The sequence below is a fragment of the Cinclus cinclus genome, chromosome 2 (genome assembly GCF_963662255.1).
Source record: "Cinclus cinclus chromosome 2, bCinCin1.1, whole genome shotgun sequence".
NCBI classification, from domain to species: Eukaryota; Metazoa; Chordata; class Aves; order Passeriformes; family Cinclidae; genus Cinclus; species Cinclus cinclus.
In genome coordinates, this window is record NC_085047.1 from 116,645,766 (window position 1) to 116,663,497 (window position 17,732).

General features: G+C 46.8%; 1 protein-coding gene across 1 annotated transcript in view; it reads right to left on the reverse strand.

The window, feature by feature from the left end:
- Positions 1–1,158: 1,158 nt before the first annotated feature.
- MRPS6 (mitochondrial ribosomal protein S6) overlaps positions 1,159–17,732 on the reverse strand; it is a 43,640-nt gene continuing 27,066 nt past the window's right edge. Inside the window, exons 2-3 of the mRNA XM_062515244.1 lie at positions 14,399–14,538; positions 1,159–1,759 (exon numbers count right to left, since the gene is read on the reverse strand). Coding sequence (XP_062371228.1) covers positions 1,579–1,759; positions 14,399–14,538 — 321 coding nt within the window. The 3' untranslated portion in view covers positions 1,159–1,578. The remainder of the gene's footprint in view (positions 1,760–14,398; positions 14,539–17,732) is intronic.

Here is a 17,732-nt window from a genome sequence, read left to right on the forward strand (position 1 = left end):
ATATTTAAAACTACACCAAGGAAACTGAAAAAGGACAAATAACCAACGTTTTTTACATTTCCAGCCTCTGCTGAGCTTGGTGTAGTGGAGTTGAAATTTTAGTTATTCCCCTCTCTACTCAAACCAAATCCAGAGCCCAAATTCCAGGTCAGAGGCAAAATCCCTTGAAAGCCCAGGATTTCTGTCCACTCTGTGGCTCAGAAAACATTTGGAGAAACCCCTGAGTAAGACACATTCTTGCAGTTGGCGATTTCTACACCAGAAATGTGAATTTTCAGCAGCTCAGGGAACCAAACCTGGACCAGAGATTCCCAAATCCATGGCTCCTCCTGGCTCAGCTCATCCCTGAGTGGGAGCAAGGTCTGTCTCACAAAGAAAAATCATGGATAAGGAAAGCTCTGCCTGGAGCAGGCAGCAGCTACCACAATAAAAGCACCTCTAATACAGATTCAGCTTCAGGGAGTTTGTAGTGCATTCCCTCTGTTCTTCCAATGATTTTTCCAGGAAAAAAAAAAAAAAAAGAGAATTAAAAGAAAAAAAGCAAATCAAACTTAAATTAAAAAATACCCATGATAAAAATACCCCCAGACAGACCAACCCCACAAATCCAGACATTCATAACCCTTAAAGAAAGATGTCGAAAAAAAGAAAACGTTCTTTTTTTTTGGCTGATGTATTTTTTAAAAAAAGAAAATATTCAGAAGAACTGGTTTCTTTTCCTCCCCGAAATTCCACTTCCAAGGGAAAAAAAGAGAGCAAATCCTTCCTAGGAATGATCCAACCACTGGATTTACATCAGAGAACAGGAGGTCTTGATATGCAACAATAATATCACTGATTTTCCTCCTGTTTTCAACAAAAGAAAGACAAAAATTACAGGTGGACACTTCATCCTGGTGTTTTTCCCAGTTTGAGATGTCCACCTGATGGAAAACAAAGAAGCTTTGATTCTCCTGCTCCTATAAAAGCTTGGGGAGTCTCTAATTCCCACGTGGAATTTTCTGGCCTTACCTAGAAAGGATTTTTTACCTGTGCTTTGAACATCATTTACCTTGAGGACCATGAGGTGGCTTTTGGCAGTGAAAGTTTTGGGATTTTTAAGTACTTTAAAAAAAAAAAAAAGGGTCAGGTTTTATTTTTAACCACACTTTTATTGCCTTTTTTTCCCCCAAAACAAACCCATACCAAATCACATCCTAGATTTCTATATTTACACTGCAGACTTCTTAATCTCTCATGCAAATATCCATATTCTGGTGTAATCTCTGGAAAAAATGCTATTTATAGCATCCTGCTGCTGGAGAAATCTTCATTATCAATGTAATGCTCTGAGAGAAAAGCAAATCAATTTGCAGAGTTGTCAAATAGCAAGATAAGCACCCAGATTAAAACTATTCCAATTATTTTAAACAAAAAGAAACCTCAGTTGTTACAATAATGAAGATAATGTGATAGACCGCACACATCCCATAATCAAAAGTGATTTTTTTTTTTTTAATGTACAGGAGTTATCCCAATTCTTTTTTCACAGCAGCAATAAAAAAATGGGCTAAAAAAGGTTTCAAACATTCGGGATTTTCAGTTTTTCTTGGCAGAGAGTTTCTCCTCAGGGCTGACTGGGATGATGCCATTGCATTCTTCTGCCTTGGCCACAGGGTGTTTGACAAAAACCCTCCTGATGACATCAATGTCCCGTCCCAAATGATCCATCATGGAGGACACGATGGAAGGGGGGGCCTCTAAGTCTATCAAAAAATACCTGCAATGAGAAACACACCAAATAAACCAAAATACCTGGGCTGGAACAAAAGAAACCAAAATAAATACCTGGGCTGGAACAAAAGAAACCAAAATACCTGGGTTGTAATTCAAGGGATTTTTCTGAGAATTCCTAAGTTTTTTCTGCTCCTGTGGGATATTTTTTTTTTTTTTTTAAATGAGAGTTGCTAAGTTTTTTCTTGCGTTTTGGTACCTGGATTGTTTGAAATAAAAGCTCAGTGTTAAGCTTGATTTCAACGATGAGAAGTTCAGTTGAACTCTGCTGGAATCCTGGAATATCCTGAGCTGGAATGGACCCAGAGGGATCACCCAGAGCATCTCCAGACTCCCAACAACCCCAGTTTTTCCCTGGGAAGGTTTTCCCAGCACTCCTGGAGCTCTGTTGACCCAAGGAGATTGAGGACTTTGCTTTTCCCTCTTCCATTCTTTCCCACATCCTGACTTGGACAATTTTTAGGATGGCAGGAGCAGCACCTTCCTCAGATTCCTGATGGGGTTTTGGGGGAACAGATGTCAGTGGGAAACGGCTCAAGGTCATCCACACACACACACACACACACACAGAGAGATTCCTTCCTGCAAAGCTCTGCCTCGGAGCTGAATGGAGATGTGAAAAATAAATATTCAAATAAATAAATATAGCAAAGGGGTGGATTTATCCCAAATCACATCTTAGATGTGAACATGGCTTAAATCCTCAATCTGCTGGAGCTTGATGAGCATCCAGCAGTGCTGACCTTGGTGGGACTGAACCATGGGATATCCTGAGCTGGAATAAACCCCCAGGGATCAGCCAGTCCCAGCCCTGTCCCTGCCCAGATCCCCCAACAATCCCAGCCTGGGCATCCCTGGCAGCTCCTGGAGCTCTGGCTGTGCCCATTCCCTGGGGAGCCTGGGCAGTGCCAGCACCCTCTGGGACAGGGCAGAACCTTTCCTAAAATCCAACCTGAATCCCTCCTGGCCCAGCTCCAGCTGCTCCTGGGTGCTGTCCCTGTGCCAGGTCTCAGATCCCCAGGGAACCCTTTGGTGTCCCCACACTCTCCTGACATCCAGGAGGGAACAGCCACCACCACCCTGCAGGAAGCAGAATGTGGCTCCCCACTGATATCTCAATAACCAAAGATATTTCTGCAATAATTCCCTTTCCTGAAGATTTGCACCTCATTCAGGAGCTCAGCTGGAGTTTTCCAGGTTTCTCCAGTTCCAGCACACCTGAAGGAGCAAAGGTGTGTCCTGCACTTTCCTGCTCTCTTCCAGCCAGGGGACACAACAGACACTGTGCATCAATTCCTAATTCCCAAAATCCCATCCAGCCCTGCCCTCTGGCAGTGGGAAGCCATTCCCTGTGTCCTGTCCCTCCATCCCTTGGCAATTGTCTCTCCAAACCAGAGAAAGTGATTTAAAAAGTTCTGGTTCCAGCTTTATTTGGCAGTGCTGGTTCATTCACAGCATTTCACAGGAGAAGGGCTGGATGGGCTGTTGGGAATTAGGAACTGGGAGGGTGGGCAGGGGCTGGGATGGAATTCCCAGATTTGCTGTGGCTGCCCCTGGATCCCTGGAATGTTCAGTTCCAGGTTGGACACTGGGGCTGGAGCAGCCTGGGACAGGGGAAGGTGTCCCTGACAACCCCAACCATTCCATGGATGGGTTTTAAGTTCCCTTCCAACCCAAACCATTCCAGAATTCCACAGTTCTCCAAGCCCACCTTCCCATGGAGCACCACACAACCCAGAAGTGCCATCCTGTAAATGAAGGCATGTTATCCAAGCAGATCAGACATCCCAGTGTCACCTCCAAACTGCCCCGACAGAGGGGACTTTGCTCTGCAGGAATTTTGGATTCTTCCAAAGTCAACTACAGCAGGAGCATCCCATGTTCACAAAGGTGGTCCTGGAGGGAAAGTCCCCAAGACCAGAAGGGAACAGGGAATCTGAAGGGGAAATACTGGAGGTGGGGCTGTGAACAAGCCCTGCTCGTGTCCTTCAGGCTGCACTGGGTTCATTTGTTTGCATCACATCCCAAATATTGCACCCCAAGAGCCCCGTGGGGCCAGGGATGACTCAGGCAGCGCTGCTGGATTGCAGAATCCAGCCCTGGAAAACATGGGAACAACACTTTTCCTCAGCCAGCACCCTGATCTCACCCCAGCATCCACCTAAGAGCCTCAACTCATCCCTAAAACCTTTCCAGAATTCTTGATGGGAGGGGTAGGAGGGTAAAAAGCCCCACATGGAAACCCTAGTGCTGGGGCAGGGTCCTCCAGGAGAGGTGCCCAGCTGGAATGGGCTGTGCCTGAGGCCAAGGGAGCAGTGCCAGCCCACCCCAGCTCGGGGTACCTGAGCCACAGGAATCACCTGCCCAGGGATTTGGAGCAACTCTGCCCCACAGCAACAAAATGTGGTTTTTGGGAAAATCACTGCCCACTGGTCTGTGGGCTCCAGAACACAGAGATGCCACCAGCGTTGGAGTTTAGGGACTGGAACCATTTTCCAGTTTTCTGGAAGCGCAGCCCAGCAGGAGCTGAGGATGCACCCCCCTGAAACCCGGGGGAATTCTCTGGTAAAGCCATCACAGAGCACTGGTGAATTTAGCAGATGCCACTTGAACTCTCCTCCTTGGGAAGCAGCCTTCCAGATCCTCTCCCCTACCAGGGAGGAGGACGGGGGGAAGAATTCCAGCTGGTGATTCCTGCCCCCTTCCCTCGCACTGATCCCACTGCCATCCCTGCTTTTCAGGCAGAATTTAATTCCATTTCTGCCCAGCTCTCATCTGCTGCTTTTCATTGTGCTCCTAAAACGGTTGTTTTCTGTTTTTTGGTTTTTTGGTTTTTTTTTTGTTTGTTTGTTTTGGTTTTTTTTTTTTGTTTTTTTTTTTTGTTTGTTTGTTTTGTTTTTTTTTTTTTTTGTTGTTGTTGTTTTTTTTGGTTTTTTCTCCTTCCTTCCAAAGGCTGCTTTGCAACTTCGTGCTTTCTCTGCCATTAGCAAAGGGTGGAAATTTCCACTGACGCACTGTTGATAAGCCAAGGAGAAGCAGGGGGGAAGGGAGGATGAGCTGTTCCAGCAGATCTTTCTGACTCCTCGCAGGAAAAGGTATTTTATCAAAACTGCAGGCACTGGGAACAAGGTGGCGTTTCAAAAACAACCAGGCCTCTCCAACGTGAGCAAGATTGGCTTTTAAAAAAAAAAAAATTAAAAAAAAAAATAGAGGAGGGAGAAAGAAGCAGCGTGGGAAAAAAAAACAAAAAACCAAAAAAACTTGGATTTCTTCAGGAAAGAAAGAAAGGCTGGAAAAACAATGAGCAACACAATGGACAATGAAATCCCTGAGGAGATCTGAACCCCTTCCCCTCAAATCTCCACACTGAAATCATCTGCCACGGGGGTTTTTAAACCCTCAAACCTTCACTGCAGGCAGTGATCTCTGACCCCACAACGCTGCTGTTTGTGGAGTAAACAACCCCAAATCCCAGCGAGACAAAGCCAGGGAAAAACACAGGAATGCAGCAGGGAAACCACCTCGTTCTTGCAAAGAGAAATGCAAAAAAGCATTTGTGCTCTCTAGGAGTCACCAGGGGAGAAATGCAGGAAAATTCCACTGATTCACCATGAGCCCACAGTTATTTCTGTCCTCCTGCTTGACTGCAAACACAAGGATGATTTAAATGCAGGAGAGCAGACTGGAACACATTAAAACAATACATTAACTCCCCCAAAAAAAAATTTGAACATGAGATGGTCTCAAATAAAGGAGGACATGCCTTTGCACATGAAGGAAATAAAAAGAAAGAAAAAAAAGAGGAAAGAAAAAGAGCCAGGTTTCATTTCTCAAATTTACCACATTCAAGTCAGAAACTGTTTGAACCTTCAGTCCTAAGGATGCTCAAATCTGTTGCTTTTGGATGGCCAGGGTAGGACTTGAAGGAACCTGGATGAAAATTCCCATTGAAATCCTCCTGGAATACAACTGTGAGCCAAGGGGAGCAGTGGCTTGGAAGAGGCTTTGGGGTCCCAAGGTTTTGGCCCCAAAACGTTTCCCTGTGTGGAGGTGGAAGATCCAAAGGAAAGAAAAAGTTCTGAGGAAGAGCAGAGGTGAAAGGAGCAGGGAACATCTGGAGGAAAGCTCCACGTTGTCCTCATTAAGGTAATTTCACAAAAATAATTGCTTTCTTTGCTAGCTTAATCTTTAATTTTTAGGACCACGGAAATAAGGGAATTTACTTTGCCCCTCCTCAGCAGGGCAAGTCCATGATCAGGATTGTCAGAAGGACCAGGACGAGTGTTGCCTTTGGCTTTTGAAAACATGGCAGTGGAAGTTCCTTGAAAATCTGGGAAGGACCAGATCAAACCCAGAAGTTGGATTTTAGTGACCAAACTGTGGCACAGCAATGGTGGGGATGATCCCCAGAGAGCCTGGGGGGGGGGGGGGGAAATACATCCACAGCCCCGGGAATGGCATTTCCCAAATTCCATCCACAGGCACTTGCTGTTCAGCTAATTAAATCATGGGAAGATGTTTCCATGGAATCATTAAGGTTGGAAAACACCTTCAAAGCCATCGAGTCCCAGCTGTGCCTGATGCTCACACCTTGTCCACCACTGCACTATTGGTGCTAAAGCCCAATTAAATTTAAAATTTAAAGATAATTAAGAAAAGATAAAGATTAAAATTTTAATTTAACCCCTCCCCCCGTTCAAATGGTGGCTGGTTGCCACCTCACCAAGCCCAGTGGCCACCACACTCAACCAAGGAGCTTGCACAAGGGTGTCACAGGATTTGGGGGATTCTGGTGCCTCCACATCACCAGCTTCGCTCAAGGCCCTCTGAAAAGCACCCAAATTCCAAAGCGCATTTCCACAGGTGAGGTGGAAAGGAAAGAAACCATCCCAAAACATTTCAGAGCTTTGATCCCTGGGCCACATTCACACTTACACGGGAAAAGACTCTGAAGGCTAAGTAATTAAGGTTCAACTCATCAATGAAGAAAGCCCCATCTAGTGGAAGAAGACAATCAATTGAGCAGAAAATACTTCAAATGTGCATAAATCCACAAATATTCCAGCTGCTTTTGTTCTCCTCCAAGTGCACTGCAGAGCCAGGACACCTTTTTGCCCAAACAGCTCAAGATGTTCCAAAATCCAAACAGCAACAAGAAGTTGGTTTGTGCATTAGGTTTCAATTTATTTTGGAGGGGATTAAGTATGGAAAAATTGCAGCTCCTTTGATCTGTTTTTTGTTTTGCCCTCTTTGGTCTTCAAGAGCCATGAAAAGCATCAAGAGACTTGACTTGAGTGAGGCCAAGAGAATAAAACCCTTTAAATCTGCGTAATTTGGGTTCAATAAAGGGTGGGGAGAGGGTTGTCCAAACCTGTGAACGCTCCAGAGAACAATCCTGACAGGTAACCATTATTTCAGCCTCACAAATCAAGGCAATCAAACGGATCAGAGGGCACTTCAACCTCTCCCATCCACGTGGAAAATTTCACCCTGCCACAAGCAAGGAGGTTGAAAAATGAATTGTGCAACTTCCTAAGCTCAGCTGCTTTGTGGGAAGAGGCAAAGCCTGAACGTGTTAACGGAATTTCCATGGAAATGTTTCCACAAGAGCCCAAAAAAAAAAAGAAAAAAAAAAGAAAGAAAAAGGGGGTGTCCAGAGAGGCTGTGGATTCCTCATCCTTGGAAATGTCCAGCTGGGATGGGGCTTGGAGGAACCTGGGAGAGTGATCTTCAAGATCTTCCCATCCCATGACTCCATGGGCAATGACTGGATTATTCCCGTCCATAACCATCCATTCCTGCTGGCTTCAGCTCTGGAAACAAGAGCCTTTCCTGGGCAGGAAAGGAATTTCCAACCTGGAATTTCTGCCTCCTGACCCCCCTGGATGCTCTTGTGTATCCCTTGATCCTCAGGGACACAGGAATTCACCTCCTACAGAAAATCCCCCGGGCACGGGTGAAGATAAACTCCCCAAAATGCAGTTCTTGGGTGATAATTCCTGATCAGATCCCCAAATTGGATGATAATTCCTGATAAACGCCCCAGATTGGAGGATAATTCCTGATAAATTCCCAAAATGCAATTTTTGGACGATAAACTCCTGATAAACTCCCCAGATTGGATGATAATTTCTGATAAATTCCCAAAATGCAATTTTTGGATGATAAATTCCTGATAAACTCCCCAGATTGGAGGATAATTCCTGATAAATTCCCCAAATGCAATTTTTGGATGATAATTCCTGATAAATTCCCAAAATGCAATTTTTGGATGATAAATTCCTGATAAACTCCCCAGATTGGAGGATAATTCCTGATAAATTCCCCAAATGCAATTTTTGGATGACAAATTCCTGATAAATTCCCAAAATGCAATTTTTGGATGATAATTCCTGATAAATTGGCCAGACTTCACGATAATTCCTGATGAACTCCCCAAATGCAATTCTGGGGTGATAACTGCTGATAAACTCCCAAAATTAAATTCCTGGCTGATAATTCCTGATAAATTCCCAAAATGCAATTTTTGGACGATAAATTCCTGATAAATGCCCCAGATTGGATGATAATTTCTGATAAATTCCCAAAATGCAATTTTTGGATGATAAATTCCTGATAAACTCCCCAGATTGGAGGATAATTCCTGATAAATTCCCCAAATGCAATTTTTGGATGATAATTCCTGATAAATTCCCAAAATGCAATTTTTGGATGATAAATTCCTGATAAACTCCCCAGATTGGAGGATAATTCCTGATAAATTCCCAAAATGCAATTTTTGGATGATAAATTCCGGATAAACTCCCCAGATTGGAGGATAATTCCTGATAAATTCCTCAAATGCAATTTTTGGATGATAATTCCTGATAAATTCCCCAAATGCAATTTTTGGATGACAAATTCCTGATAAATTCCCAAAATGCAATTTTTAGATGATAATTCCTGATAAATTCCCAAAATGCAATTTTTAGATGATAATTCCTGATAAATTCCCAAAATGCAGTTCAACAAGAACAAAAGCAAGCCCTGGGTTTGCTATTTCAGAGAACACGGGGGCTGAGGAGACAACTGGGAGTGAAGAACAAAACAAAAAGATGAAGAGGCAAAGCAAGCAAATAACAAAACTGCCATCTTTTCAAAATCAAAATTGAAAGCAAGGAAAAAACAAAAAACAACAAGGCAATGGAAAACTGGCAAATAGAACATGGAAATTGTTATGAATAATCAGGGTTTTGCTGGAGGACTCATAAATCATGGAATGGTTTGGATTGGAAGGGAATTGAAACTCATCCAGTGCCAGCCCTGCCATGGCAGGGACACCTTCCACTGTCCCAGGCTGCTCCAAACCCAGTGTCCAGCCTGGCCTGGGGCACTTCCAAATGTGCAACTCAGTAAAACAAAGTGCATGAAATGATAAAAATGTGGGGAGAAAGGTGTAAAACATTCCCGTGTTACAAGCAGATTTAACAGAGGGAATCCCACACATCCCAAAACCAAGGAGAAGGAAAGGTCCTGGTGCTCCATCAGTTCCCAGACCCTGAACAGGCTGAGAGCCATCACCTTTACTCCAGAAAAAAATAATAAAATAAGAATGGAAACAACATTGGAGGGGGCTAAAAAACACTAAAAACTCTGAAATTCCAACCCTCAGTATTCCAAGTTCCTCCTCCACTCCCCCATCCCAGCTCCTGCAATTCCACAGAATCCTGATCTGCAAATCCTTGGAGCCATCACCTTCCCAAAGGAATGCGTAAATCCTGTTTTATTTATTTTTCTATTCAGGGACAGAGCAAACAGGGAACCACAAAGTGCCACCCCCAGTGTGCTACTCACACTTTACAACCAGTTGGAATCTGCCCTGCTGTCCTCAGCCAGCCCCATCCTGGAGAAGGATTCAGTGGTTCTGGAGCATCTCAAACAGCAAACAGAGCCAGAGCTGAACATTCCTCCAATTCAAAGGCTGGCACACACCTTTATTTCAATCAGTTTGGTTTTGTTTGTGCCAGGCACAAACACACCTGCAACCAAAAAACACCTTAAAAGCAATTTAAATGCAGCTCATTAATAACAAGTAGTGGCGAGTAAAAGAAATACTTGGCACAAAATCTGTTGCCCAGCAGGAGAGAAAGGTTGGGAATCTTTATTTAAATACATTCTTCCCCTGTTTTTTCACAGCCAGGGTCGTGGGCAAGTCGGGCTCAAAGCCTCACCTAAATTTCTGTACCTGGAACCTTGTCACATTTTATTCACCCACCAGATGAATTGTTACAATTCCAAATCGTTCTCTGAAATGCTTAAAAACCGAAATATTTGTGTTCCACTATGAATGAAATAAATGTGAATGAGTGGCTAATTCAGTATAAAGATGAGTAAATCAGGGACTGAAAAGTTTGATTCTTTAGATGCAGCCACACAATTCCCAAAACTCAATTTTTATAATGACCTGCAGGCAAAAACTGTCAATATTAGGTCTCCCAAAAAGAAATAAAACAAAAGGAGGAAGATGCCCAGAGAGATGCATAAAACCTAAATTTTAACACCTCCTCAATGAGCAGAATCTCCTGAGAGGGAATAATCCCATTGTTTGTGGGATCTGAGGTCTTCAGGAGAGTAAAACTCCTGCCAGTGACAGCTGAGGGCCCCAATCTCCCATGGCAGGCTTGGAGAAATCTGTTTTACACAGCATTTGCCAGAAAATTCCTCTTCCCTGTCAAGTCTCTCGGATATTGTTAAGTTTGTAACATACCTGTAATGCACTTTATTGCCACAATATCCCAGGTGATGAAGGAGTGCTCCAGAACTCAGGGGAAAAAAAAAAAAATCCCTTTTTTAAGGACAAACCATCCCTCCTGCTGACTTATGAATTTGTATTTTCTACTTCAACTTTCTCCCTGTCTCTAAAATCACCACCAAAACCTGCACAAGCTTTGCCCTGAAAATCATGGAATGGTTTGGGTTGGGAGGGAAGTTAAAAGATCAATTTATGGGCAGGGAGCCTTTCACCAGCCCAGCTTAGTCCAAGCCCCCATTCCATTTATTTTTGTATCATTATATTAGATTAATTTTCATATAATTCACCAGCCAGGAGGCCCAAGGAAATAATGGATTGAGTGCTCATCCCAAATCTCTAACTAACTACATTCTATAGGAAAATAAATCAGTTAAAGCTCTAAGAGTCAGACAAAAATTTTAAAAAAATAAACTAAAAAAATTAAAAGCTTTGGAAGATTCAAGATGCTCCCCCCAGACACTCATTTGAATTCTCACAGAAGCCTCTTAAATTAATTCCAAATAAACCAAGACTAAGGAAAGGTGAAATATTCTGGATTATCCAATGTCCCACTCTATACCAACCTGCTCCAAAAGGGACACAGGAGAGTTAGAAAGTGGCTGGGAGAAAAGATTCCAGGATTTCATGGTAAATCCAGGAGTTTAGGGAGCTATATGGAAAAGCTGTTTATTTTCTTTTTAACTTTGTCCTACTGAAAAAAAAATATTATTTTTTACAGCTGGTTTGATTTTATACTGGCTCCAAAACTGACTTATCACTTCCTATTGATGGATAATGTTTGATTTCCTGAATGGTTTATTTTCCCACATAAAATACTGAATGCAGTCCACACCGCCTGTCCATGGAGCTGCAAATTCCACAGGAAAATCCCCAGGAATACAATTTGTGGAATTCCCAGGTGCAGCCACTGCCAGCTGCCTGCCTCTGTAGGATCCCATGGCTCTGGAATTTGAGATCCCAAGGAAAGGCACTGAACCATTTCCTGTAGCACCTCTCTCTATCCCTTCTCCCTTTCAACAAACCAGGGAATGCAGGGGAGGCTCCTGTCACATCCAGGGACACAGATCCAAGGGCAGGAAGAGGGACTGAGAAATATTTGGGGACATCTGACCTGGGAGGTGGAGGAGGAGGCTTTGATCTGACGGTTTCCTGTTTGAAGGTTGCAATTCTTGGTTACTAAACCCTTGTTTTACTCAGCACGTAAAATACACCTGAGAGCTCTGCACACAGGAGGGGTTTGCTCAAAGATCTCTGGGAGAAGGATTTGGAAGTGCTGGGGGTGAGAACAGGACCTGCCCCAGCCCAGAGCCCCCCGTGTCCAGTGTGGGATCGAGAAAGGGATTGGGATTGGGATTGGGATTGTATCCCTGAGCCCCCTCACTCAGGTGAGAGCTCACCTGGATCCTGCCCCAGGCCTGGATCCCAGCACAGGGAGGAGCTGGAGCTGCTGGAGAGAGCCCAGAGGAGGCAGCAGGATGAGCAGAGGGATGGAGCAGCTGTGCTGGGAGGAAAGGCTGGCAGAGCTGGCATTGTTCACCTGCACAGGAGAAGCTTTGGGCTGAGCTCAGGGTGGCCTTGCAGGGCCTGGAGGAGCTGCAGGAAACATGGAGAGAGACAATTGCCAAGGGATGGAGGGACAGGACACAGGGAATGGCTTCAGAGCAGCATTGCATGGGATACTGGGAATGAGGAATTGTTCCCTGGCAGGGATGGAATTCCCAGATTTGCTGTGGCTGCCCCTGGATCCCTGGAATGTTCAGTTCCAGGTTGGACATTGGGGCTGGGAGCAGCCTGGGACAGGGGAAGGTGTCCCTGCCATGGCAGGGGTGGCACTGGGTGGGATTTGAGGTCCCTCCAAACCCAAACCAGTCCCTGACTCCACCTCAGACAGGGCCACTGTCCCCATGCCTTTGCTCTCCCTGTCCCTGCCATGTCCCCATGTTTTGCTCTCCTGCTCCATATGGGATATTTTTTTCCCCCAACCATGGCTTGACCCTGCCAGTTTTGCAACGTAGGATGAAATCCTGTTGCATGCCCATGGGAGCTGAGAAATTCTTGTCTCAAGATAGAATTAGTGATTACCTCACCCTGCTGTCGGAGCAGACACATTTTAAAAACATTAAAGTATTTTCCAAGGGCAGAACAAGGAGCTGGTGTTTCTCTCCTTGTACCAGTGGGGAGCTGAGGTAGAGGGATGAAATCCCACTGATTTTGGGTAGAGGAGTGGTTGGATGACAGATTTTGGCTTGGGTGGCAACACTTCTGCAGGGCAGGTTTTGGGTTCTTTAACAGAAGACAGGAACCAGCATCTCCAGAACTTTGGAGAAGAGATGAAGAGAAGCCATTTCCCCAGGGGATCTGTGCCAGGGCCCCATCACCTCCACAGGGAGGAATTCCTCCCAGTATCCCATCTAACACTGCCCTCTGGCAGTGGGAACAACCCATTCCCCTGTTTGTCACTAGATGTTCTTGGAGAAAAGTTCCATTTCCTCCTTCTTTAAGGTGTTCCTTAAGGTTCTGGAAGGGCTCTGAGGTCTCCCTGAAGTTTCTCCTCACCAGGCTGATGGAACAGGAGTGTGCTGGAGTTTCCCCCTTGCCCTGGAAGCTCTCACCATTCCCATTTGGCAGGAGCACCACGAGGTGCTCAGAACAGGGAATGAACCCAGGAATGGCCCCTAGAGAGTTGGTGCAAGCAGGACTTCACAGCTCTGGAGTCCCCTCAGCTTCCCCAGAGCTCCCCAAGGAAAAGCAGGGCTGGCCAAGCTCCTGTTCATCGCTGCAGGATGGGGAAGAGCTCGTTAATTGTTATAATTGTTATTTGGATTAGGCAGCCCCAGCACCCGGGGTTGCTTAGCAACATCTCCAGGCTTTGGGAGAGGCAGCAGCCATTTCAGAGGTGGCCTCAAGGAGCAAAACCACCCTGGGCAGGGGCTGGAAGCCACGGCACCTCCCTCTGCACTGTGGGGCAGCTCAGTGTTAATTCCCATTTCTTGTGTTTCTGTAACACACAGGAGTACCTCAAACATCCTTAACTGAGGGGCTGGGAGAGCTGGGGGTGCTCACCTGGGCAGGAGAAGGATCCAGGGAGAGCTCCGAGCCCCTGGCAGGGCCTGAAGGGGCTCCAGGAGAGCTGGACAGGGACTGGGGACAAGGCATGGAGGGACAGGACACAGGGAATGGCTTCAAAGTAGGACTGGATGGGATACTGGGAATTAGCAATTGTTCCCTGGCAGGGGCTGGGCTGGAATTCCCAGAGCAGCTGTGGCTGCCCCTGGATCCCTGGAATGTTCAGTTCCAGGTTGGACACTGGGGCTGGAGCAGCCTGGGACAGTGGGAGCTGTCCCTGCCATGGCACTGGGTGGAACAAGATGAGCCTTAAAATCTCTCCCATCCCAAACCATTCCATGATTCTGGACTTTATCAAACCCAAAAACTGTATCAGAAACACAACCAAGTCTTACAGGGCACCTAAACTTGATAATTAACACTGGAGGAAAGGAACCCATCCTGCCAAACCAGCAGATTAAGTTCAGCTTTTATCAAGAAACTGCCTAAAAATAGTTATTTAAAAAAAGTAATAATACTGTTTATGTCGGGGAAAGTTCTATAGGCCTGAGCCACAACTGGAAACCAAGACAAAACTGACACCACTCAGAATAAAACACACAAAACACTCCAAGCAGGACACACACACACTGAGCCCTCCCAGGTCCCAACCTGCAACCCAAAAAAAAAAAAAAAAAAAAAAAGCCCCAGGAAGAGCAAAGGTTGCTCTGATGTCCATTTTCCAGGAGCAGCACTGGCAGGGTTTAAGGAAAAGGCATCACCACGTACCCTCCTCTCTTGTGGCGCTCCTTGTGCTTGGAGATTTTGTAAGGCAGAGACCTCTCCCCGAGATTTTCCAGGTTCCTCACGATGGCTCCTCTCTCCATCAGAGCCTCAATGGTGCGTTTGAGCACAGCAGCTGTCTCAGGCTGGAAAAGAAAGGAAGGAAAGTGAGAAATTCATAGAAATCTGGTTCTTTTATGTGGTAGAAAGGACACCTGCACTTGCACAGCTCAGCACTTGGTGCTGCAACCCAAGAAGACAAAGTGGAAGCATTAGGGAGAGAATTTTTATTCCTCTGTAAAATTTCCTGCTATTTCCAAGTCAGGCCACAGCAAAAAGAAAATGAGTTCATGGATTTGACTCACCTGGAATCACTTGGTCTGAGCCTGGGAAAAGTCAATATTCCTAGCAAAGGAAAATGATGGGTTTGGAACAGTTTTGGGGACCTTGCACCATTGTTGTTAATTAATCTTTAAAGTGAACAGCGTGGGGAAAACACAAATCCATGGCTTGATATGAAGACAACAATTAGCACCACGTTAATTTCTACTGTCATTTACACTGCATGTGTGCAACACTTAGAGAACCTTGGAATATCCTGGGCTGGAAGGGACCCACAGGGATCACTGACCCAGCTCCTGGCCCTGCACACCCCCCAACAATCCCATTCTGCCCCTGGCAGTGTTGTCCAAAGGCTGCTGGAGCTCTGTGCCCATTCCACAACCTCATTTCAGGGAGCTGTGGAGAGCAATGAGGTCCTGCCTGACAAACCCTTCTTAACCTCCATGCAGATTTAAATTAAATTAAATTAAATATTGTTGGGTAAACTCCCTGCCCTCCATCCCTCACCCCCCAAATGACACAGAAGCTTTTTGTCTCTTTTCCACATGCCCAGGGATCAGCACATTCCCTGAGTGGCTGCAAGGCCAACCTGAGGTGCAATTTCTGAACACAACGAAGCCAAACCTTTGAGCCCCATGTATTTAAAAACAAAACCAGAGAGAAAGAACAAGAAAAGAAAGCCACAGATTTCTACATTCAGGATTGTAAAATTTGCAGCCTTCCCCACTTGTGGCCATACTCTGAAAACATCAACTAATTGTTGGGTTGGAAAGCTTGTCACTATAATCCCTCTCATTCTCCCTCTCCCAAAATTGCCATGGTTTATCCTGGCTCGCCTAAAGCCATCACCCAAACTAAAAATAAGCTGAACTCTGCTAACCAAGAGATCCACAGACACAGGTTCCTTGGTTTGCCTCAGAGCCAGCCCACTTGGGGACAGAGGAAATGGGCCTGCCTGGCTCCCACCTCAGGAGCCACAACATTTTTTCCTCAACAGCCAGCACTAATTCCAGTCCCAGAGCCCAGCTCTAATTCCAGTCCCACAGACGTGGGGAGGGAAGAGGAGACAATGGGAGCTGCTGCTCCAGAGGGGACGAGGAAGAGCTCAAAGAGCATGGATGGGCTGGTCTGGAATTCCAGCTCTGGACACCCCTCCTGCCCCCACTGGCAAACCAGAGCCATTCCCAGCTGGTCTCAGCCCTGGTGAACTTTGGCAGTGACCTTGGGCCACATCAGTGGGTCACAGGTTGTCACCTTGCCCTGGAAAGGTGCAGAATCCTGGGAGGGGCCAGGCTGGATGCCAGGGCTCAGCTGGGATCACCCCAGAGCCCAGGGCACAGCATTGTGGATGTTCTGGAATATCCCCAGGGAGGAGACTCCAGCCCCTCTCTGGTCCCTGCCCAGGGCAGAAGTTGTGTCTCCTGTGCAGGGGAATTGCTGGGCTCAGTCCCTGGACAATGGGACAATGTGATGGAGCAGAGCCTGGGGCTGCTCTGCCCCTCCCTGCACACAGGGACACACAGGGACAGACAGACAGACAGACAGGGACACCCAAGGACACCCAGGGACAGCCAGGGACACACAGAGACAGACAGGGACACCCAAGGACACACAGGGACAGCCAGGAACACACAGGGGCACCCTCAGGTGAGGGCCTTTGGAAGAAGGAACCAAAGGACTTTTGTCCACAGATCCAAATTCCCCACTCCTGCACCTCCATGTATTTTAGACCTGCCCAGAAGAAATGTTATCTACACAGTTCCCACCAAGTCAAACATAGCCCCAGGTGTCAAACCAGCCACAGGTGATGGGACACCCTGAGACTTTGTCCCCATCTCTGGTTGGCCCCATTTCCAAAGCTTTGTCTGGTTCTGTCTCCTGCAGGAGAGCCCTGGAGGGGCTGGAGCGTGTCCAGGGCAGGGAACGGAGCTGGGGAAGGGGCTGGAGCCCCAGGAGGGGCTGAGGGAGCTGGGAAAGGGGCTGAGCCTGGAGAAAAGGAGGCTCAGGGGGGACCTTGTGGCTCTGCACAACTCCCTGACAGGAGGGGACAGCCAGGGGGGGTCGGGCTCTGCTCCAGGGAACAGGGACAGGAGCAGAGGGAACGGCCTCAGGCTGGGCCAGGGCAGGCTCAGCTGGGACAGCAGCAGGAATTTCCCCATGGAAAGGGTGCTCAGGCCTTGGCAAGAGCTGCCCAGGGAGGTTTGCAGTGCCCATCCCTGCAGGTGTCACCTGGACGTGGCACTCAGTGCTCTGGGCTGGGGACAAGGTGGCCGTGGGGCACAGCTGGGACTCCGTGGGCTGGGAGGGCTTTGCCAGCCTCAGGGATTCCAGGATTCTCTGATTCTGGGGAATTGGCTGAGTTGCCACTTCAGCTCCTTCCAGAGCTGGGACAGGGACACCAACTGACCATGGGGACATCCCAGCCCCTGTGGGGTCGTGCCCAGTCTGTAAAACTGGGGAAGAAGCAGGAAGCAGGGGGGATGCTCCCTCCACGTCTTTTGGTTTTGTCCCAGAAATGTGGGGTTGTGGCCCCTGAGGATGTGGTTTAAAGGTGAGCACACCACTGGGGCTGGTCCATGATTGGACTGCATCTCATCCTAAAGGTCTCCTACTTCAGCAGTTCTGTGATTCTGGCCTCTCCCTCTCTCCTCACAGGTCTGTCAGCTCAGCTCAATCCCACCCAAGGGTAGGAAGCTGTTCCATGCACAGCTTGGGCACCCCATCCCTTCCCCCCAGGATTAAAGGCACAAATGCCCAAAAGAATCATCAAAGCAGCACCAAGCACCCTGTCCTGAGGGGATGTCGTGTATCAGAAGGAATTAAAGTGCTCCCATGGGTCCTGTCAGTCCCACAGGACTCACCTGGCAACTGGGGAGGGTATAAAGAAAGGGGAACTGGGAAAAAAAAAAAAAAGGGAATTCTCTGGTGGCAAAGTGGCTTCAGGCATGATCATCAACCATGATGCTCAAAGAGCAGCCTGGAGACAAAGCAAACGTGG